This window comes from Melanostigma gelatinosum (assembly GCF_949748355.1).
Source record: "Melanostigma gelatinosum genome assembly, chromosome: 2".
NCBI lineage: Eukaryota > Metazoa > Chordata > Actinopteri > Perciformes > Zoarcidae > Melanostigma > Melanostigma gelatinosum.
The window spans coordinates 9,706,044-9,724,354 of NC_136635.1; the positions used below are offsets into that span (position 1 = coordinate 9,706,044).

Below are 18,311 nucleotides of genomic sequence, written 5' to 3' on the forward strand. Positions count from 1 at the left end.
TTCAGACCTCAACCTGAACAGCCATATCAAGACAATTACAAAATCAGCCTATTATCACCTGAAGAATATATCAAGGATTAGAGGACTTATGTCTCAACAGGATTTGGAAAAACTTGTCCATGCATTTATCTTCAGCAGACTGGACTACTGTAACGGTGTGTTTACAGGTCTCTGTAAAAAATCCGTCAGAAAGCTGCAGCTGATTCAGAACGCTGCAGCGCGAGTCCTCACTAAGACCAGGAGGGTGGATCACATCACTCCAGTTCTGAGGTCTTTGCACTGGCTTCCTGTCCAACAAAGAATTTACTTTAAAATCCTACTGTTGGTTTACAAAGCACTGAATGGTTTAGGGCCAAAATACATCTCTGATCTGCTGCTACCTTATGAACCATCCCGACCCCTCAGGTCGTCTGGGGCCGGTCTACTTTCTGTTCCCAGAGTCAGAACTAAACATAGAGAAGCAGCGTTCAGTTTTTCTGCTCCACATATCTGGAACAAAGTCCCAGAAAGCTGCAGGTCTGCTGAGACCCTCGGCTCATTTAAATCAAGATTGAAGACTTTTCTGTTTGCTGCTGCCTTTAATTGAACCACATTCAATTAATATATTAATCAATTTCCTGCATTTCTGCATTTTACTACTGTATTGTATTTCTTACACTGTTCTTAATTGCTGTTAAATCTCCTTTTCTTTTGCCTTATGTTTTGATGCTTTCAATGGTTTTAAAAGGACTGCACAATATGTCGCCATTTCCTCCGGGACCGAGTTTGTGCAAGGCGTACACTATAAAACGCAGATCGGCAGAGATCTTTTCCAGACGTGGTTTGTGTGCGAGTAATTGCAGAATTGCGGCAGTGTATGGTTGATTGCGTGCAGCGTAATGTCTCAGGGAGACATCGATTATTGTTTCAATGTATGTTTTAAATCTCCTTTACTTTTTACTACTGAATTTTATTTCTTACACTGTTTCTTTAATTGTTTTTAAATCTCCTTTTCTTTTGCCTTTATGCTTTTAATGGTTTCATGTGAAGCACTTTGAATTACCTTGTTGTTGAAATGTGCTATACAAATAAACTTGCCTTGCCTTGCCTCTCTCCCTGTGTGCGAGGCTCTGGATTTGCTGAGGCTCCCTGATGTTTGTGATAGCGTCCATAATAGCTTCACACAGAACTCCCCCTACTATCTCTCTGGCTGTAGCAGAGCTGATATCACCACAACAATTCATTTCTCCGGCTTAGGGGTGATGAAAGCTCACGTTAAAAACTGTCTTTCTGGCTCTTCTTTTTTTTTTTTTAACTAATTTAACATAATTTTGATGAGCATATTCTTACGTGAAAACAAAGTCTGTAGATGTGTCACTGGAGGGTGGGTGGACAAGAGGGGATGGAGGTAGAGTTGATTGAATGGGTTGTGAGGGGTTAACAGAAAAATGTATGATGGATATATTAATGTATACAATAAATGATTGTTGGGGATGACATGGATGAAATGGGAATGGATGGATATATGACAGTGGTAAAGGAAGGAGTGGTGAAAGATCAGTGAGCTGAAGAGTCAATATCTACATAGTGATTATTATTACATAGTTATTCATTGAGGCATTCATTTTTCAGTTGTTGATAATGTATTACAGTGAAAGCATATGCCGATTTGTGAATAGTATTGGATTTCTTTCTATCTTAATAAAATATCCCTTGATTGGCTCCAATACCTGCAACGTGTCAGTGGATATCAGTGGATATACTCATCATGAGTAAGCTGCCACTTGTAAGTAAAGCCAGTCGTCTGTGTTCATGGTCATCGTCATGTGGTAACTCTTTCTAGCCTGAGCAGCCAGTCGCATGCAAAGAGTGGAGCTCAGGTAATGTGGTTGAACCAGAGAAACGCTGCGCTAATGAACTTGTACGTTTATTTTGAAGTTGCGTTAAAAGACATTTTCTGTATTCACTCAACATCTAACTGTAGTTTGTGGAGAAAAATACCTTAAGATCTGGTTCTTTTGCTCATTTCGGCTACTTTGTGAAATGATGCCTCCTGTCTGATCCTGGGGGACTGCTGGACCAGCAAACCTTCTGTTGCTGCAGTTGCACAGGCTAGACCTATTGCTCCACCAGCCCAATGTGCCTCCCGTAGCCGGGGTTTGTGCCTGCTGAACTACAGTTTCTGGGCTCTACTGTAGATTGGTTGAATTTTGCATTTTCTTGCCTATTAGTTTGTAGTTTGCTTTTTTTAATGTAACTGATAACTGTATATTTAGAATGTATGGACCCAGTAGTAGAGATGAAATGCAGCTCTTATCTCTTCGGAGCTGGTGGCGAGGCATTACACATTGCACCTTTTAATAGTTGTATTTGAAGCAGGCAGACTGACACTGTAAAGCTCTGACACTGACATTGAATCATACCTTCTCCCCACAAACGTTTTGCTCTCTGGAGATGTTGGTGTTAGTATATAAGCCTGAACTGTACACTTAATATATCACATGAATATATTGGAATAAAACATCATGCACCAACTTGACCTCTCGTCGCAAAAGCATTTGTCTATGGATGCAGGCTCCTTGGTCGTCCTGCTGGGAATTTGTTTCCGTTTAGCTGAAAACTACATGACCAGAAGAACATGCACAAACCCGAAAGCCATACGCAGTTCCACCACAAACTCAATCTCTGTCCTCCTCGCTTTCTCTGTCTAGCTGCCTCTCTCACACACACACACGCACACAGACTTACACACAGTCACACAAACAAGCACACGCACTCCCAGCAGAGGGTGGAAAGCGAGTGAGTTGGATTAGTTTGTACACCAGTGAAAATTGGCCAAACAGTCCCAATTATGGGATAACTTGGGCTAACCTAATACACCACTGCAATTACCTGGCATCAGCCCTCTCTCACACACACACACACACACAGGCACTGGCAAACAAACACAGGCACACACAAACGCACACCTGCTGTGACAACAGAAGGTGCTGATCTAATACGGTTGGTCACTTAGAGAGAGGGGAAGAGCGATTGGTCCTCCTCTGTCTTCGAATCCTTTTGTCCTGTTCTCGCTGCTATTTGTTTTCTGTCATCCTGCTGATCCAAACGCCGCACTTTTCGGTTTCTCCTAACTGTAGTCTCTCTCGTCTCTTAACCTCTCTCATCCTCACTCCTTTCCACTGTCCAAGCAGCACGTTTCTCTTTTACAACACCTGTTCTGGTGTCCAATATATTCCCCCTTCTCTCTCACAAACCCATTTTTCTGTGACCCTCCAAGTTTCCATTCCTTTGTATACAGAAAGAAGGGTTGACTGAAGAGTATCCTTGTGACGCATGCTTGCATGTATGCATGCAGCTTTTTATCACATGCGTGTAAAATGTAAGCATCTCTAATCTATTTAATGATTCTATGCCATGTTTACAAATCTACCTTCTCAATAAACTATAAGATGCACAAATCAAAAAGGTTTATATAGAGCGAGGTACTAACACTAGTGAGTTAGTTGCACCTCAAAGGGAACCTGGATTACTCACTTCTGTCTCATTGGCTCCCACATTCATATGTAATGTCTCTGAATCAATGGGCTGCTCAACTCTGGATACTAATTCACGTAGGTCAGAGTTAAGTTCTCCATCAAAGCAAAGTTAAGTCCACTTTATGTTAAGTTTACGGCGTTTAGGGTACACTAAAATATAATAGTTGGTTTTATTTTCTTTACATTTGGCTTAAATCTTGACAGACATCTGAGTTAACCGCACAGTGATACAGTGATACTGATACAACTCTTTCTCTGCATCTTCCTTATCTTCTTCTCCCCCTCTTTTTCTGTTTCCTCTCTTCCCCCTCTTTGTATTTGCATGCATACCTGCATGTACCTGAGTGTGTGTGTTTATATGTGTGCACATGCGTGTGTCTCCTTAGTTGTAGTAGCAGTCTTCTAATTGCATAGCACTGTGTTGGACAGTTGGGGGAAGTGCTAGTGACAGTCTATTAAGGCAGGATATCCCTGTTGCCATTAGCAGCAGATTGCCCTGTGATTCTGTGGTCTCCACATTCACCCAGCATTCACAGGGGCCCACAGATACTACACAAACAATTTACAATAAAAAGCTCACTCATAACAATATCATATAAATCAGTGATTTATTTATTTATGTTTTTTGCATTGCAAGTTGCTGGTAGTTGCTACTAGTAGTTGCTACTAGTCTCCAGTATTCTCACACTGGTTCACTGCTCTAGGTTAAATTGCTAATACATACATATATAGTACAGTTTTTACACATATTAATGCTATTTACAGGGTTCCTCCCTCTAGGTCAATGGGTTCTATGAGTAAAATATACCATTGTGTATGTCTTCTATAGTCTGCAGATTGTCATACATGTTAGAATATGATAGAAGTATATTCACTGTGTTCAACAAATACAACAGCTCCTTATGGTGCTATATACAGTATGGCATGTGTTTTTCTCCATCATGCAGGTGGGTGATAGTTTGTGTTTTGGTTTCATTTGTTCCCTGTTTTGTGTATTTGGCAGCTGGTTAAAACATAAAAATGTGTTGCTGTCCAAATTTTACCCCTCTGTTTTATTTTTTGGGAAATAAATTAAATCACCAGCAAATGTCTTTTGATGTCGTCAACAAGGTTTTTACTACCTTACAAAGAGAAGCCCTGAATGTGGATGCAGTTTTTTATTGCGTAGGGATCGTGTTAATTACATTAATAAATGGTCACAGCAGAAGTCCATCTGTTATCCACACCTTTTACGTTCTGAAAAATATCAGAAATCTGTTGTGTTTTATAGTTATATATTGTTGTGTAAATGCCCATGTGTGTGTTTAGGTGGTGGCAGTGACAGTCCAGGGAGTCCCAGAGGGCGTGCAGCCTCCAGTGGTAACAGCTGTAAGCCCTTTCTCCCTCCATGTGAGCTGGCCTGAACCGACTCGTCCCAATGGAAACATACAACAGTACTACCTGAACCAGACTGGTGTAGGAACCGTGTTTACACACATCGATCGGCCCAGAAATTACACTGTGACCGGTAAGATTCTCGGTGCCTCACTTTTCCTTTACTTTTCCTCTGTTCCTCAACACTCTCTCATTTTACTTTCTCACCCTCTCTCCTGTCTCCTGTTTTCTTACCGCCTGACCTCAAACTCCAGATATTCTTCACTGCACTCCTTGCCTTTGTCATCTCTCTCTCCTCCTCCTCCCCTCCTTCTCTCCTCCCCTTCTTCTTTTTTCTTCTTTGTCATGTAAATATGTATGCTGGTTTCTGGAAGCCATCTAAGGACTGAATTTACACCTGATTCCCACCACACTCTATCTGGCCCAGTCCCTTACACAGGCACAAACACAGTCACATGAACACACACAACAAGCGGATAAGCACACTCAAACATAGTAGTTGGGCACACAAGCTCAGGCTCACATAAAACACACAAAACAAAAACTCAAAAATCAGTACAAAACAGCACAACAAACGTTGTTGAGACACAGTGCTCTTACAAAACACTGAAAATACAGTGTGTAAGTGTTGGCTTGTTTTAATATTGTAGATATGCACACAAACATGGTGTCAGGACTGTCTGATTTGTGGGTTTTATCAACCCTGCGTGTTGCTGGTCTGCTGTCATCAGTCACTACACACACACACCTACACAGGCAGACACAAACAACTGACGCATTGCAAAGCAAATGTGTAATATAACCATAAGATATGCTTACTCACCTCTGGAATTTAAATAATCAAACTAACTTCAAATTTAAACATTTAAAGTGTTTAGAAGCTGATTTAATTTTGACATATTAAATGTTCACACGTAAGAGTCGAGTGACTGAATTTCAGTGGCATTTCCCCTTCACAGCGCTGCTCTCTGCTCTGTCTTGGACTCAGACCAGGCATCGGCTTTGCCAGTAGCCAATAGACTATTCCCATGGTGCTTGTGGTTGGCTTGTATGGTCAGGAGTTGTGTGCGCACAAGCATGTGTGTTTGTATGTGTAGGCATGAGGCAAAGCAAACAATGCCAAATAGAGATGGTAATGTGCTGTAATACTGTACCAGCCCCATGTGCCAGTGTAAGCAACCAGCATGCGTGTGTGAAATTCCCCTGTTCCCCAGTGAGACACTGGAAAACCCTGCGTATTCAGCCAAAACCACTACTGGGGGAGTTCCTCTCTCCCTCTTTATCTTTCTCTCTCTCTCTCTCTCTCTCTCTCTCCCCCTCTCTCTCTCCCCCTCTCTCTCTTTCACCCGCTCTTGTCTCTCCACATTGCAACTGTCTTTCTAACAACACATCGATTCATTAGTAATAGGTTCCTGTGTCTTAATGAATTGCAATGCTGTGTTTTACAATAACAAAAGTCTAAAAACATTTTATTGCCAGATTGATCCCAAACCAGTTCTGCATATCAGCTCAGAACAACCCTACTATATATAAGTTATTAAAGGCTTTGTTTTTTATTCACCTTCTTATCTGCTCTTTTTCCTAATTCAGTTTGATTCAATCGAATAAATATACATGAATAATATTAAACTCACTTTCAACATGAACTGACCATTAGTGATATTGTGTTTTACGTCAAAATAATTGAGTTTGTTTCACGCTCATTTCCATGCAGACGTGCACATGCAGTGAAAATACAGACTGAAGTGTTCATCTTCATACTGTGTGTGTATGTGCTGGTTTTGTAATGATAAACTGCTGTTGAATCATAGCTCTTGATGCAGTTTCATACCAACATGGGCACCTACAGGTTGAACAAAAACAATCCCGTAAAAAGTCAAACAGAGAGGTAGCGGTTGAGCCAGGGAGTGAAAGGTGCACAGAACGACCCCTTTTGAAACGGAGTGAAGGAGTGGGACAGATGAAAAGATGGATTCATGTATCTAAGTGTTTTCAGTGAAATATGAACAGAAATAATTGCTGTGCTACTCCCTCATCCTTAATGTTTAATACGCCATCATTCATCCTCGCCGCACCTCTCCGACGATTCTCACCGCTGACAGACGCTCAAAGAGCTCGCTCCCTCGCTCAAACCACAGCAACTGGAGAAATGTTCTTTTTTTTTTTAGCTACAGAAATGTCGATTTTAAATTGAATCACTCTTGAAGTGTTGTAACTTATTTGATCTGATAAATATCTGATGGAGTATTTTCTATCAATATCACTTTGGTCCCTGAGGCATTCATTTATTAAGAACAGTTCATATAGATTACCTGTTGTAATGACAATCCTAATAAAACTAGTACTATTGTTTTATATTATGAAGCAATAGAAACACATGATAAAGATATAAAAAATGCAGTGCAATGTACAACAATTACAAATTTTCAACAACAACAAAAATGATCTTTTAGACATTTGTTGTTTGCTTCACTCCAGAAAAAAAACAGTTTTACATCTCAAAAGCAATGGCACAAAAACCTCCTCTCTAACACAGGCTGTTATGAACGGTATTTAGTCAGGAAGAGGAGCTTCTACAAGCGCTGTAATCAATGTTAATGTTTCAAATAGTGTTGCTTGTAACTGGTTTCCATGATTTGAATTAAAAGTAAGCAGCTGCCTCTATGATGCCAGAAACTAAAATTGGAAAAACAAATGTTTGGCTTCTACTGTTTCCTGTTTATCAATGTTTTTGCCTTCGGAAAAGCAAGAAATAGACTCTTATTAATCGCATTTTCAGCAGTTCTGAAAGGGGACACTTCATAGAAAGAATTAAGCACAACTGTACAAAGACACCCCATGTGAATCGATATTAAGTATTGCTATCATTAGCGCACAATGAATTATTGCCTGCAATTATATAGATTATGGCATTAATCATGTGTTTAATTGGTCGTTTGTAGGCTCATTATTAATTCAGAACAGCAGGGAATAGAGTATGTTCTTTTATTTATTAATGCATTTCCCCCTTGCTCTGATTGGTCCGTGCTGTAGGTACAGGAATGTAGGCATGGGAAAAGGTTCACCGAAGACGTATAAATCCTGAATCCGTCTTTCATGAGAAGTGTCAACGTAACAACATGTGGAATGAGTCTTTCATCTAACTAGTTAACAAACACACCCTTTAACTTCATGACTTGTGCTTCTACCTTGGTGGGACTCAATGGGACGGCAGAAAGAGTGATGTTTTCTGAGATAGATGTTCGTCTTGAGTGAGTGTTAACACAGTCAATATTTACTTCAAGCTAAGTTAATATATATATATGCAGCTCTATGTATTGGTTAAAAACTGGGAATGGGAGTGATACATTCATGAATTACTGTTTTTCTTTTCAGTTAAAAAATGTAGGATTTTCTATATTAACACAACAGTAAGCGAGCGAAGTAAGACCTTTGCAACACAATTAAAAGATGTTAGTATGACAAAAGAAATTTGAGTTTTCCCAGGAGACATATTTTTATCTCTCAACTTGTGTGTGTGCAAGTCAAGTCTGTATGTGTGTTTGTCCAGTTGTGCACATGCACTGGTGTTTATGAACGTTGTGCATATTTTGCGTACATTTACTGTATTATAAGTTTCACCTCCATGTATAGGTTTGCTGGCTTAGGGGATCTCTGTGTGTGTGTGTGTGTGTGCGTGAGTCTCTGTATGTATGTGTGTGTGTGTGTATGTGTGTGTGTGTGGGTGGGTGTGTGTGTGTGTGAACCTGATCTCATTGTTCCATCCCAGACGATCGCTGCATTAGGGAGCCTTAGACAGGAAGTCAAACTCTTAATTATTTAGGAGAGGTGTTATCAAAGCTCTCCTCTCCTCCTCCCCCCCCCTCTCGCTCTCTCTCTCTCTCTCTCTCTCTCTCTCTATCTCTCTCCTTTTTTGTTGTTTTTTTTGCTTGTTCTTGATGCATCTGTTCTTTCCATTTGTCATGCAAATAAAGCAGATTTAGTTTTTCATACTATTTGTTACTTTCTTTCTATTTTCCAATTCAGCCTTTCGTGTCTTTCTCAGCTGTCACATCTCACATTTCTTTCTCCTCATATTTTCCGACCTGGTTTTTGCACCTTCTTTCCATCTTCTCTTTCAATTCACCATCTCTCTCTCTCTCTCTTCCCCCTCTCTTCCCCCCCCCCCCCCCCCCCCCCATCAGCACAGGCCCATATTGCGGCCTGTGCCAATCATCCTATCATATTCTTTCATGTAAACAGGGAACGGCAACCTGTCAATAAAAAGCAGTTTTAAATCAGTTACTTTTACTGCAACACACACACACACACACACTTCCACAACAACAGTCTCACGATCCTTGTTCTCTTTCTCACAAGCAGTCTTTCTCTCTTTTAATTTTTTAATTGAATGTAAGCTTCAACTCTTTACTCTGTCTTACTGCCAAAGTCACTCTTTGTGTCTCTCTCTGTCATTCACAAACACACACACACACACAGACCTATCTCCACTGTGTCCAGCTCTCACTACGACAGTTACCGCCTTGTCTCACTCTGAGTTCGTGAGTCACTGGCTGCTCACATCAAAACGCCCTCAACCCGTTTTTCACTTCCCGGTGATCACTGTAAAAATGATTGAAGCTTCCTCTGTCTTTTCCATAATCAAGCACATAAGCACATGTGTGTATGCACTGGTAGGCGCACATACAGTGCAGGTAAACACATACACACACGCACATCTCTCTTTCTGTTACACACACACACACACACACACACACACACACACACACTGGTAGTCATGGTGTAATTTCTTCAGCAGACCAACACTGCCCTCTTCAGGCTGACTGTCAAAGGTCATTTTAAACGCACCAAGAAACATCAAAGGTGTTTGTGTGCGTTTGCATCCATCTGCACATGCACATTGAATGAGTAGTATGATTGTTTGTTTTGGTTTTGTATTTGAAGTATCATGAGACAGAGCGGTTGGAGAATGAGAGGATCTTAGTTTTTTTGGTCTTGTAGTTCTTTTAGTTTCTGACTGTTCGCTCATTTCATAGAGGGCAGAACGAATACATCTACTTTTACAGGCATGCTCTTTGCTTCCTGACCTGAATCATGTAGTCATTAATAGGCATGGGCAACACTTTAAAGCATTTTTAATATTATGTTTATGCACACAGATTCAACGTACTGTTCTAATTCTGATTCTCACCACCTGTGAAGCCACTGTCACACGTCCTCCTTGCCCCGTAAAGTTGTCTACTTGGGTTCTGTGTGGTATATTACAATGCAGTACAATGCAGTTGTCTGTCAAATTTTCGGCCCCGTTCTGACTCCCGTAGTGTCATTCTATCTGTCCGTGTGTAAGAAAATGCAGTGCAGGGTTACTGCTTTATTCAGTGTTGCAACAAATGACATCACTTGCCGTGTAGATATCATTTACTATGCTGGAATGCACACACGCATATAAACACGCTTAGTTGCACAGTTAAATAGTGTAACAGAGCCTTACGCTTCAACCCTAGTACTTTTGTATGGCTGGCAGATTTCCTTTATTTAACCCAAACACAGGCCAACAATGTGAGAACATTTGCACACACGCACACACATTGATCAGAGGTTGTGTTAAGCGTGGCAGGCTGCGAGGCATGTTAAGCAGGCTAAGCAGTAGAAAGAGACGTGAGGAAACCGTGGTGAAGCACTCCGCTGTGCGCTAGATTGTGTGTGCGTGTGTGCGCGTGTGTGTGTGTGTGTGTGTACGTGTACATGTTCTCTGCCGTATGTTGTCAACACAGGATGGATACCGATATGCGTATAGCAGCTGAGACACACAGTAGGGTGTCCCTCTCTGGCTGTCGGCGACCAAATATACTCAGCTGGAAGTATCAATAGATCATTTATTAGGGGACTTTTATTCAAATAAATATATATACTTAGTTTACACACAGTGAAATGGAGATTTTTTTGTTTTACTATATTAGTGGCATGATAACTGATATGTAATATCAGTGACATCAAATTATATCTTACATATCGTGGTTAAGAGTCCCGTACTGTTTATTTGCCCTGTTATACTAAACATAGAAGCCCTTAAATAGCAGAAATTTCACTTTCATGTTTAGAAATAATATAAGTCTCTCTGTTAAACCGGATTATTATATGTTATTATAAAACATAAAAGTACACATGACTTTTTCCTCAATATTAAAACATATCTATGTAAGCTTTCAAAAATCATTAATGTAGTAAAATATGTATTACTTCACTTAAAATAGTGCGGATTTAAATTAAGAATTCAACACACTATATCATGCAATGTTTTTGCATTCATCCTTTTGAAATAGAGTCGTTTTAGTTCTTTCATTTCTCCTTCAATGTGATTTGTAAGCTGTTGTATGCTGTCAGCTAAGTGAATGACCATAAAACATCCCGTCAACCCCCATGACAACATTAAGGATTTGCATCCATCCATTAATCCCCATACATCCGCCGTATATCAAGAACCGGGCAGAAAATATATCTCAAGGAGACAAAGGTTTTCAATCACCAGAAAGTGCTTTCAACTCAAGGATAACTTTGTTTAGGTTCATGTGGAATATTTTAGCAACTTCCAGTATTTAAATCATCCAATAAAAGGTTCAATATAACACCAAAAACAGATTTTCTGTGGTTGCAGTTAAAGGACCGCTATGTGATTTCTTTTAGACTGCATAGCGGGTGCCTATAAATAAATCATGTCTGGACGCTGTAGCCTAAACGCATACCGAGGTATCATAATTATCATAGATCAAAAGCTGATGACATTACAGCGTTGGACCGGTCCTATCCCATGTCAGTTCCGCGGCTGCCCATCTTTACGTTGTTTCATTATTGAGTTATGGCATGCATAATTTAACACCGACAGATATGGATCCATCCGTTGAGAGAGTGTGGAAAGAACAGAGGGAGGGAGAGTGAAATGGATAGAGCGGGAGAGAGAAAACGGCTCGGAAGAGAGCTTGTGATACGGGCTGAGAAAGCTTTCCTCTCTTTTACTTTTTTTGCCAAGTTTTCATTTTGTCATTTGTCTTCCCTCTTTTTCCCCTTATACAGTTTTGAAACACTCATCTGAAGTTTATTGTAAAAAAATGTATTTAAAAAATCTGGTAAAGTATATTTTCCATCCTTCGTGTGCTTCTAAGTGTAATATTCATCTTTTGTAATCTTTTATTCATCATAAATGTATACACGTCTGTGTGCTACAGGTTTGCAGCCGTACACAGAGTATAGTTATGTGCTGGTGGCCTGCACAGCTGTTGGATGTGGAGCCAGCTTAACTTCCACAGGACGCACGATGCAAGCCTCCCCTGCTGGTACACACACACACACACACACACACACACTAATGAATTCCTGGAGATCCTGTTAAACCTTTAAACCATCAATGAAAATTTCAGGAAATTCTCTGTTTGACTTTTATGTTGTGATATTTATGTACAAATGAAGTTGTGAATGTGATTCCACAGGTCTTAAACATGTTTTGTACCTGTCAAATGTAAGATCCAGAATAATGTACAAAGGATTTGTGTATTTATTTTTGACTTTTCTTGACATACTGGCAAGAAATTGTTACATTGTTGTAAATGTATATGGGATTATTATTAAGGCTTGTTTTAATTGAACAATATGTTAACTTTAAGATATTTTCATTTTGATAAATACTGAAATTCAACAATATCTCTTGCATTTTGTGAATACTTTCTACAACATGTACCTTTGTCTAAGTCCTCCTTACTTCATCTTTCAGTTTTTCTTTTCTCATTTTCCTCTCCGCTCCTCTAACTTCTCTTTTCTCCTCCCACTGCTTTCCTTTTGAGAATCCTCCCCCTCACTCACCCTTCTTTGGTCTCCCTATACCACATCGCTCTACCCTTAACCTTTCTCTCGCTCTCTCTCTCTCTCTCTCTCTCTCTCTCTCTCTCTCTCTCTCTCTCTCGCTTCTTCCTCATCGTTAACTGCAGTGGAACGAAGCCTCATTTTGTAGACTGGCTAAAATGCTGTCATGCATTTTTATTTATTAAAGAACTTCAATCAGAAGGATTTTATCCTCTTCATGCACTTCTCAATTTTTCATGTTCTCTCTTGTCTCTTCCGCTCCACCACCTCTCCTCTCTTGTCTCCCTTGATCTTTTCCTTCCACATCTGTTTTCTTTTTTTCCGTCTTCTTTGACATCTTGTTTCTCCTCCCATTGAAACATATTGCCTATTCTCTCCTCCAAGGTTTCAATATTTCTTTCCATCTAAATAGCTAATTATTTCCTTTTGTGCAGCCTATCAACCCCTTGTTATCCACATTTTGTCTTTCTTTCTACTTCTCTTTTTTTTATTGTTTTATATAAATTAATTATACTTCTTCTTTTTAAGCTCCTCCTCCCCACCACCCCCCCCCCCCCACACACACGTTTCCTTGTGTCTTAATGACCGCTATATCATTTCACATAATCTAAAATGCATTCATCTGTGTGATTAGAATTAACATATCTGATACATGTTTGCCTTTATATATAAGTCAACAAATTTCATTTGAGTTTAATGTTAATGAAGCCCTCCTCCTAGACGCAGATTTTAAAATAATAATTCAATGACACGTTGGAACCACATTACGTCTGCCTGACCGCTGTTCTTTTCTTCTTCCTGTTTCATGTTAATCTCAGGACAAAACTTTGCTGTCTTCTCCACCATTGTAATGATTCAGTCATGCCTCAAAACATCTGTATTCTCATATACATAACTATTCTCAGTTTCAAATAAACAAAACAGTGCTTCAACCTGTCCTCTGTGAATTAAAAACAAGCTTTTCCATTTGCTGTTGTTCATTTTGATAACCGAAGTTCATTGAGGTGATGCACTTTATGTTCAATTAGTTTGAAATAAAGGAAAAGGACTACATTTCAATGATAGGTGCCACTTAATGTGGGGAAACACTCACTTCCACGTCTTCTCTCCCTCTTTGCTTCTCAGGTGTATGGTCAAGCCCCAGACATCTGATAATAAACACATCCGCGGTGGAGCTGTACTGGGATCAGCCATTCCAGCCCAATGGACACATCTCCCAGTACAGACTGAACAGAGGCAGTCACACTGTTTTTACCGGAGACCACCGTGACCAGAATTATACTGACACTGGACTCCTGCCAAACCGCAGGTAGAGAGCGATCACTCGCACACATGAATGTAAACGTATTTGAGTGTGCACACATGCAGTCAGACATGCATAAACACACTTCACTTGTAGCTTCATAATTAATCATCCCTTTAATTCCAATATTTTCCCATTTGAGTGTATGTGTTTATATTGGGGTCATGTTTTCTCTTTTACCACGTCTCTCTCAGGACTGCACTCTGTATATGTCTGTTTGTGTCATTTAATGAGCAAATATTTGACATGCCCATGACAGATGCAAACATTACCGCACGCACACACATTAAAACACAAATCAGATTTGGCTTTTGCTTACAGACAGCAGTGGAGCGGAGATTTTATTTATCTGTTTATTTTCATTTAACCTTTATTAATCCGTGTCTTTTTTCGAAGATGGATTTTCTGTTTTAATTATGAGAGTGTAAAATGATGCCCCCCTTTCCCTCTATCCTGTCTCCCCCTTTCTCTCCTTGGCCTTCTCTCTCCAGAGACCATTTCTCCTTTCTCCAAATAGAATACTTGGGATAACACCCTGCAGTACTCCAACCTCCTCTCTCTGTGTGTCTGAAAGAGAAAGGAAGGAAGAAGAAGATAGGACTGTATGTGTGTGTGACGTTTCATTTTCCCTAATTCCAGATAGTCTGCCAGAAGGCATTCCCGTCTCGACCCTTCGCTTCTCATCACTTGTCTCGCTTCCTATTCACTTTTCTTTCCTCTCACCCTCCCATCCTTTCCCTCTTACCTCATTCCTCTCCTCCTTCCCTTCTTTTCCCAATTTAGCCCTGCACCAAGAATTACACAGGGAGCACCGGCCCCATTATCCAGACAGTCTTGTGTGTGTTTTTGCCGGGCGCGTGTGTGTGTGTGTGTACCCACGAATGCCTGTCTGTGTGCGCATGTGTCTGTGCGTGAGACTGCTCAAAGTGGCCATTGATTATTTATGACAATGTTGATTAGCTGTCACTTTGCTTCGGCAGCCCAGGAAGTGTCTAAGATGACGAGAGAATTAACCTATTCCCTCTGGCTGGCCCCGCAGGACACACACACACACACACACATCCAAACAGATGCAAATGCCCCTCTCACCCATTACCTACCACACACACACACACCATTTTATTTTTGATATCCCAAGGCGGTGTTTACATTTAAGTAAATATCTTCCAGTGATGAAGTGTTTAAATTCATTCTCCCACTGAAACCTTATGCCGTGATAGAAGTCTCCCTCTCCATCACACTCTGCTCCGCTCTCTTCCTCTCAGGATTTCTGTCTCTTTCTGTCTCTCCTCTCCACAGCTGGTATGTCTCAGTGAGGTGTATTTATTCATGTTTTTCTGTGTGTGTGTGTGTGTGTGTGTGTGTGTGTGTCTATGAAAGTAACATATGAGTAGTTTTAATACCTTTACCTGACTGCGTTCTAACTCACTGCAGAGGTGCTAATGGCCTCCTGTTTAAAACGCTCTGCACAGGAACAATAACCCAACGCCACCGCCTGTTAATGCATGTGTACTGGACTTTATAGCAAATTAAAGGCTTTTAATGTTAAATGGTGGCCCACTCAGACAGCTAATGTAGGCTTTAGCACCAGCCAGCCACACGCTCTTAAAAGGGAAATATATCTTATGATGTCATGGGCGAGAGAGGTAAAGAATGGTGAGAGAGAGAGAGAGAGAGAGAGAGAGAGAGAGAGAGAGAGAGAGAGAGAGAGAGAGAGAGAGAGAGAGAGAGAGAGAGAGAGAGAGAGAGAGAGAGAGAGAGAGAGAGAGAGAGAGAGAGAGAGAGAGAGAGAGAGAGAGAGAGAGAGAGATGCACCTCAAGTGCAGTCACCGTATGATTTTACACACACAGACTTCTATTTGCGGTGTTCGCTTGCAAGAAGCCATGATTTCTGTGAGTCTTTCCAGTTGTCGTTTTAATTGATCAATTAATCACAAATTGAAAGTACAAAAGTCCTAAAAGGCCAGTGAGGAAAAAAAAAGAAAATGGTGATCCATGTTCTCAGGCAAGTACTACCGAGTTGTTCTTCATCAATGTTTTTTCAATACTTAGACTTAATTCTAAAAGTGACCGAATATATTCCCCCCTGTGCTAATGCCAGGCTGGGGACTCTGCTCTAGTACATCACTGTTTCATAAATACATATATCACATACAATTTTCAGTTTTTCATGTACCAATCCCAACGATCCTGTTGCAATAATATTCAACAACGCTGATGAACCTCAGACGCTTTTAAATACATAATAACTGCGAGAAAAATAAACAGATTTCCTCGTCAATGAAACCACTGTGTTTGCACAGCTGGACTGACCTTCCCTGAAAGTAGAATGCGCAGCTGAGTTAGTTGTTATTCTACATTTTGTCTCCAGCACAATACGCACGGCATTGTTGAGTATATGCAAATTCCCAAATCATAGAAGAACGAACCAAACAATGTAGAATACATCACACATGCTTCTGGTAGGTTTGAACTGATTTGCTGCTTATGAGAAACAACATTTTTTGCTGCCATAATTAACTCTTCACAGTGTGACAATACACCCTAAAAACAGCATAAACCCTGGTCTGCAATGCTTCCAGTTTGAGGGCCTTTTTAACATTTAGACCTGATGCTGTCCTGCTTCATGTTGCTGGCTGGAATAAATTAAAATAAATCAGTTAATGTGGTGTGTTAAGTGAAGTATGTTTTGTGTGAAACTGCCCCGTTAACATTGCCTTTTTGCATATTCCTTCCTTCTCCCTTGATCCCTCATTTCTCTGTGACCCTCATCTGCTATCTGCTTCCTCTTTACCTCGCCATCTCCTCAGGTATGTGTATGAGCTGGAGGCCAGCACAGGAGGTGGGACCGGTGTGAGTGACAAATATGTTATTCAAACACCAGTCTCGTGCCCCACTGGGATCCAACCTCCCCACAATGTGACAGTGGTGGGCCCCCACTCCATCTCTCTTGCCTGGACCACTCCTGGTGAGTGGAAATGGACTGATGGATGGAAATCATTTTTAGTGAAGAGTATTAAGTTTGAATCACATGCGTATTTCTCAAGAAATAATTTCAAAAGTCAAAGATGATTTGTGTCACATTATAAAATGTATACCGGTACATTACATACAATTCAAACATTTAGACTTAGAAACAAAGTAAAACTGATCATTGTTAAATTATCCTGGGGACTGTTGAGGAGCGTTGACGATACCATTAAACAAAAGAACATTTTGCATTAAAGTTTACAGAAAAACATTTCCAGAACCAGAGGCGTATCAACTCTATTGATGTTTAGATGCACCATTAAACCAGTCAAGCCTCTGACCTATTTCGTCAATGCATGCACAAACTCACTCTACCACGGCTTTATGGTGGCATTGTGGGTAATTTAGTCACTAAGAAGTGATCCCAGATAGCCAGAGGGGCTCAATCCAGTGTTTGTAAGAAATTAAAATCTGTTTTCAGAGGGGAAGACTCCATTTGACTTAACCTTCTTTAATTTAACCTTCTTCTAATTTATAGATCACTAAACATGCACTTGTCACACTGCAGCAAGAGCTTTTCTTTCATTCTCACTGGAACTGGGAAGAGAGTTACCACGACACATTCACTTTCTCATTACAGTTATTTTCTGGAAAAAAAGGGTTTACATGAAGAGATTTCCCAATAGTCTAAATAACGCTCACCAACATTAAAAGAATGTTTGTCACATTTATTGGATTTATCGCTACAAGGCAGAAACAAATATGATACTCACAAATGTTTCCTGTGAATGGCTTCTTCCTCTGATATGAGGAGACAGAGAGAGGGGTCAGACAGAAACCAAATCCCAGAGTAGTTTTCCATTCACCTTCTGGTCTCTCAAGACCTGGACACACACATACACAGGTTTACACGAGCATACACTCACGGCTGAGTTTCATGCTTATGGGGCAGTGATTGTCTGCCCTAACCCATCTATCATTGACTATTACGCTCTCATTAGGCTGGTTTCCTATCTCAGAAACCGCTTATAGGGCCAACTAGCAAAGACACTTCACTGTGTTGTGTGTGTCTTTTGTTTCTGAATATTTGTGTCTGTGTTTATGCATGCATCTTTATACGTGTGTGTGTGTGTGTGTGCACATCACTGTGGAGACATTTCCATAGGCAGGCCTATTCTATTGTCATTACGGGTTGATTTTAAAGGTGAGGAAATATCGGCTGGGTTCTCACGCTTGGTTAACTCCCTGAGCCCAGAGTCTGGAGTGTTTTCGGCTTGTGTGTGTAGGTGTGT

General features: G+C 40.5%; 1 protein-coding gene across 1 annotated transcript in view; it reads left to right on the plus strand.

Annotated features, from left to right (window-relative positions):
- The window catches only part of ush2a (Usher syndrome 2A (autosomal recessive, mild)), a gene marked incomplete at its 3' end in the record, with an annotated part of 192,630 nt that overhangs the window by 143,127 nt on the left and 31,192 nt on the right, over positions 1–18,311 (plus strand). Inside the window, exons 66-69 of the mRNA XM_079292633.1 lie at positions 4,827–5,025; positions 12,116–12,223; positions 13,872–14,055; positions 16,860–17,017. Coding sequence (XP_079148759.1) covers positions 4,827–5,025; positions 12,116–12,223; positions 13,872–14,055; positions 16,860–17,017 — 649 coding nt within the window. The remainder of the gene's footprint in view (positions 1–4,826; positions 5,026–12,115; positions 12,224–13,871; positions 14,056–16,859; positions 17,018–18,311) is intronic.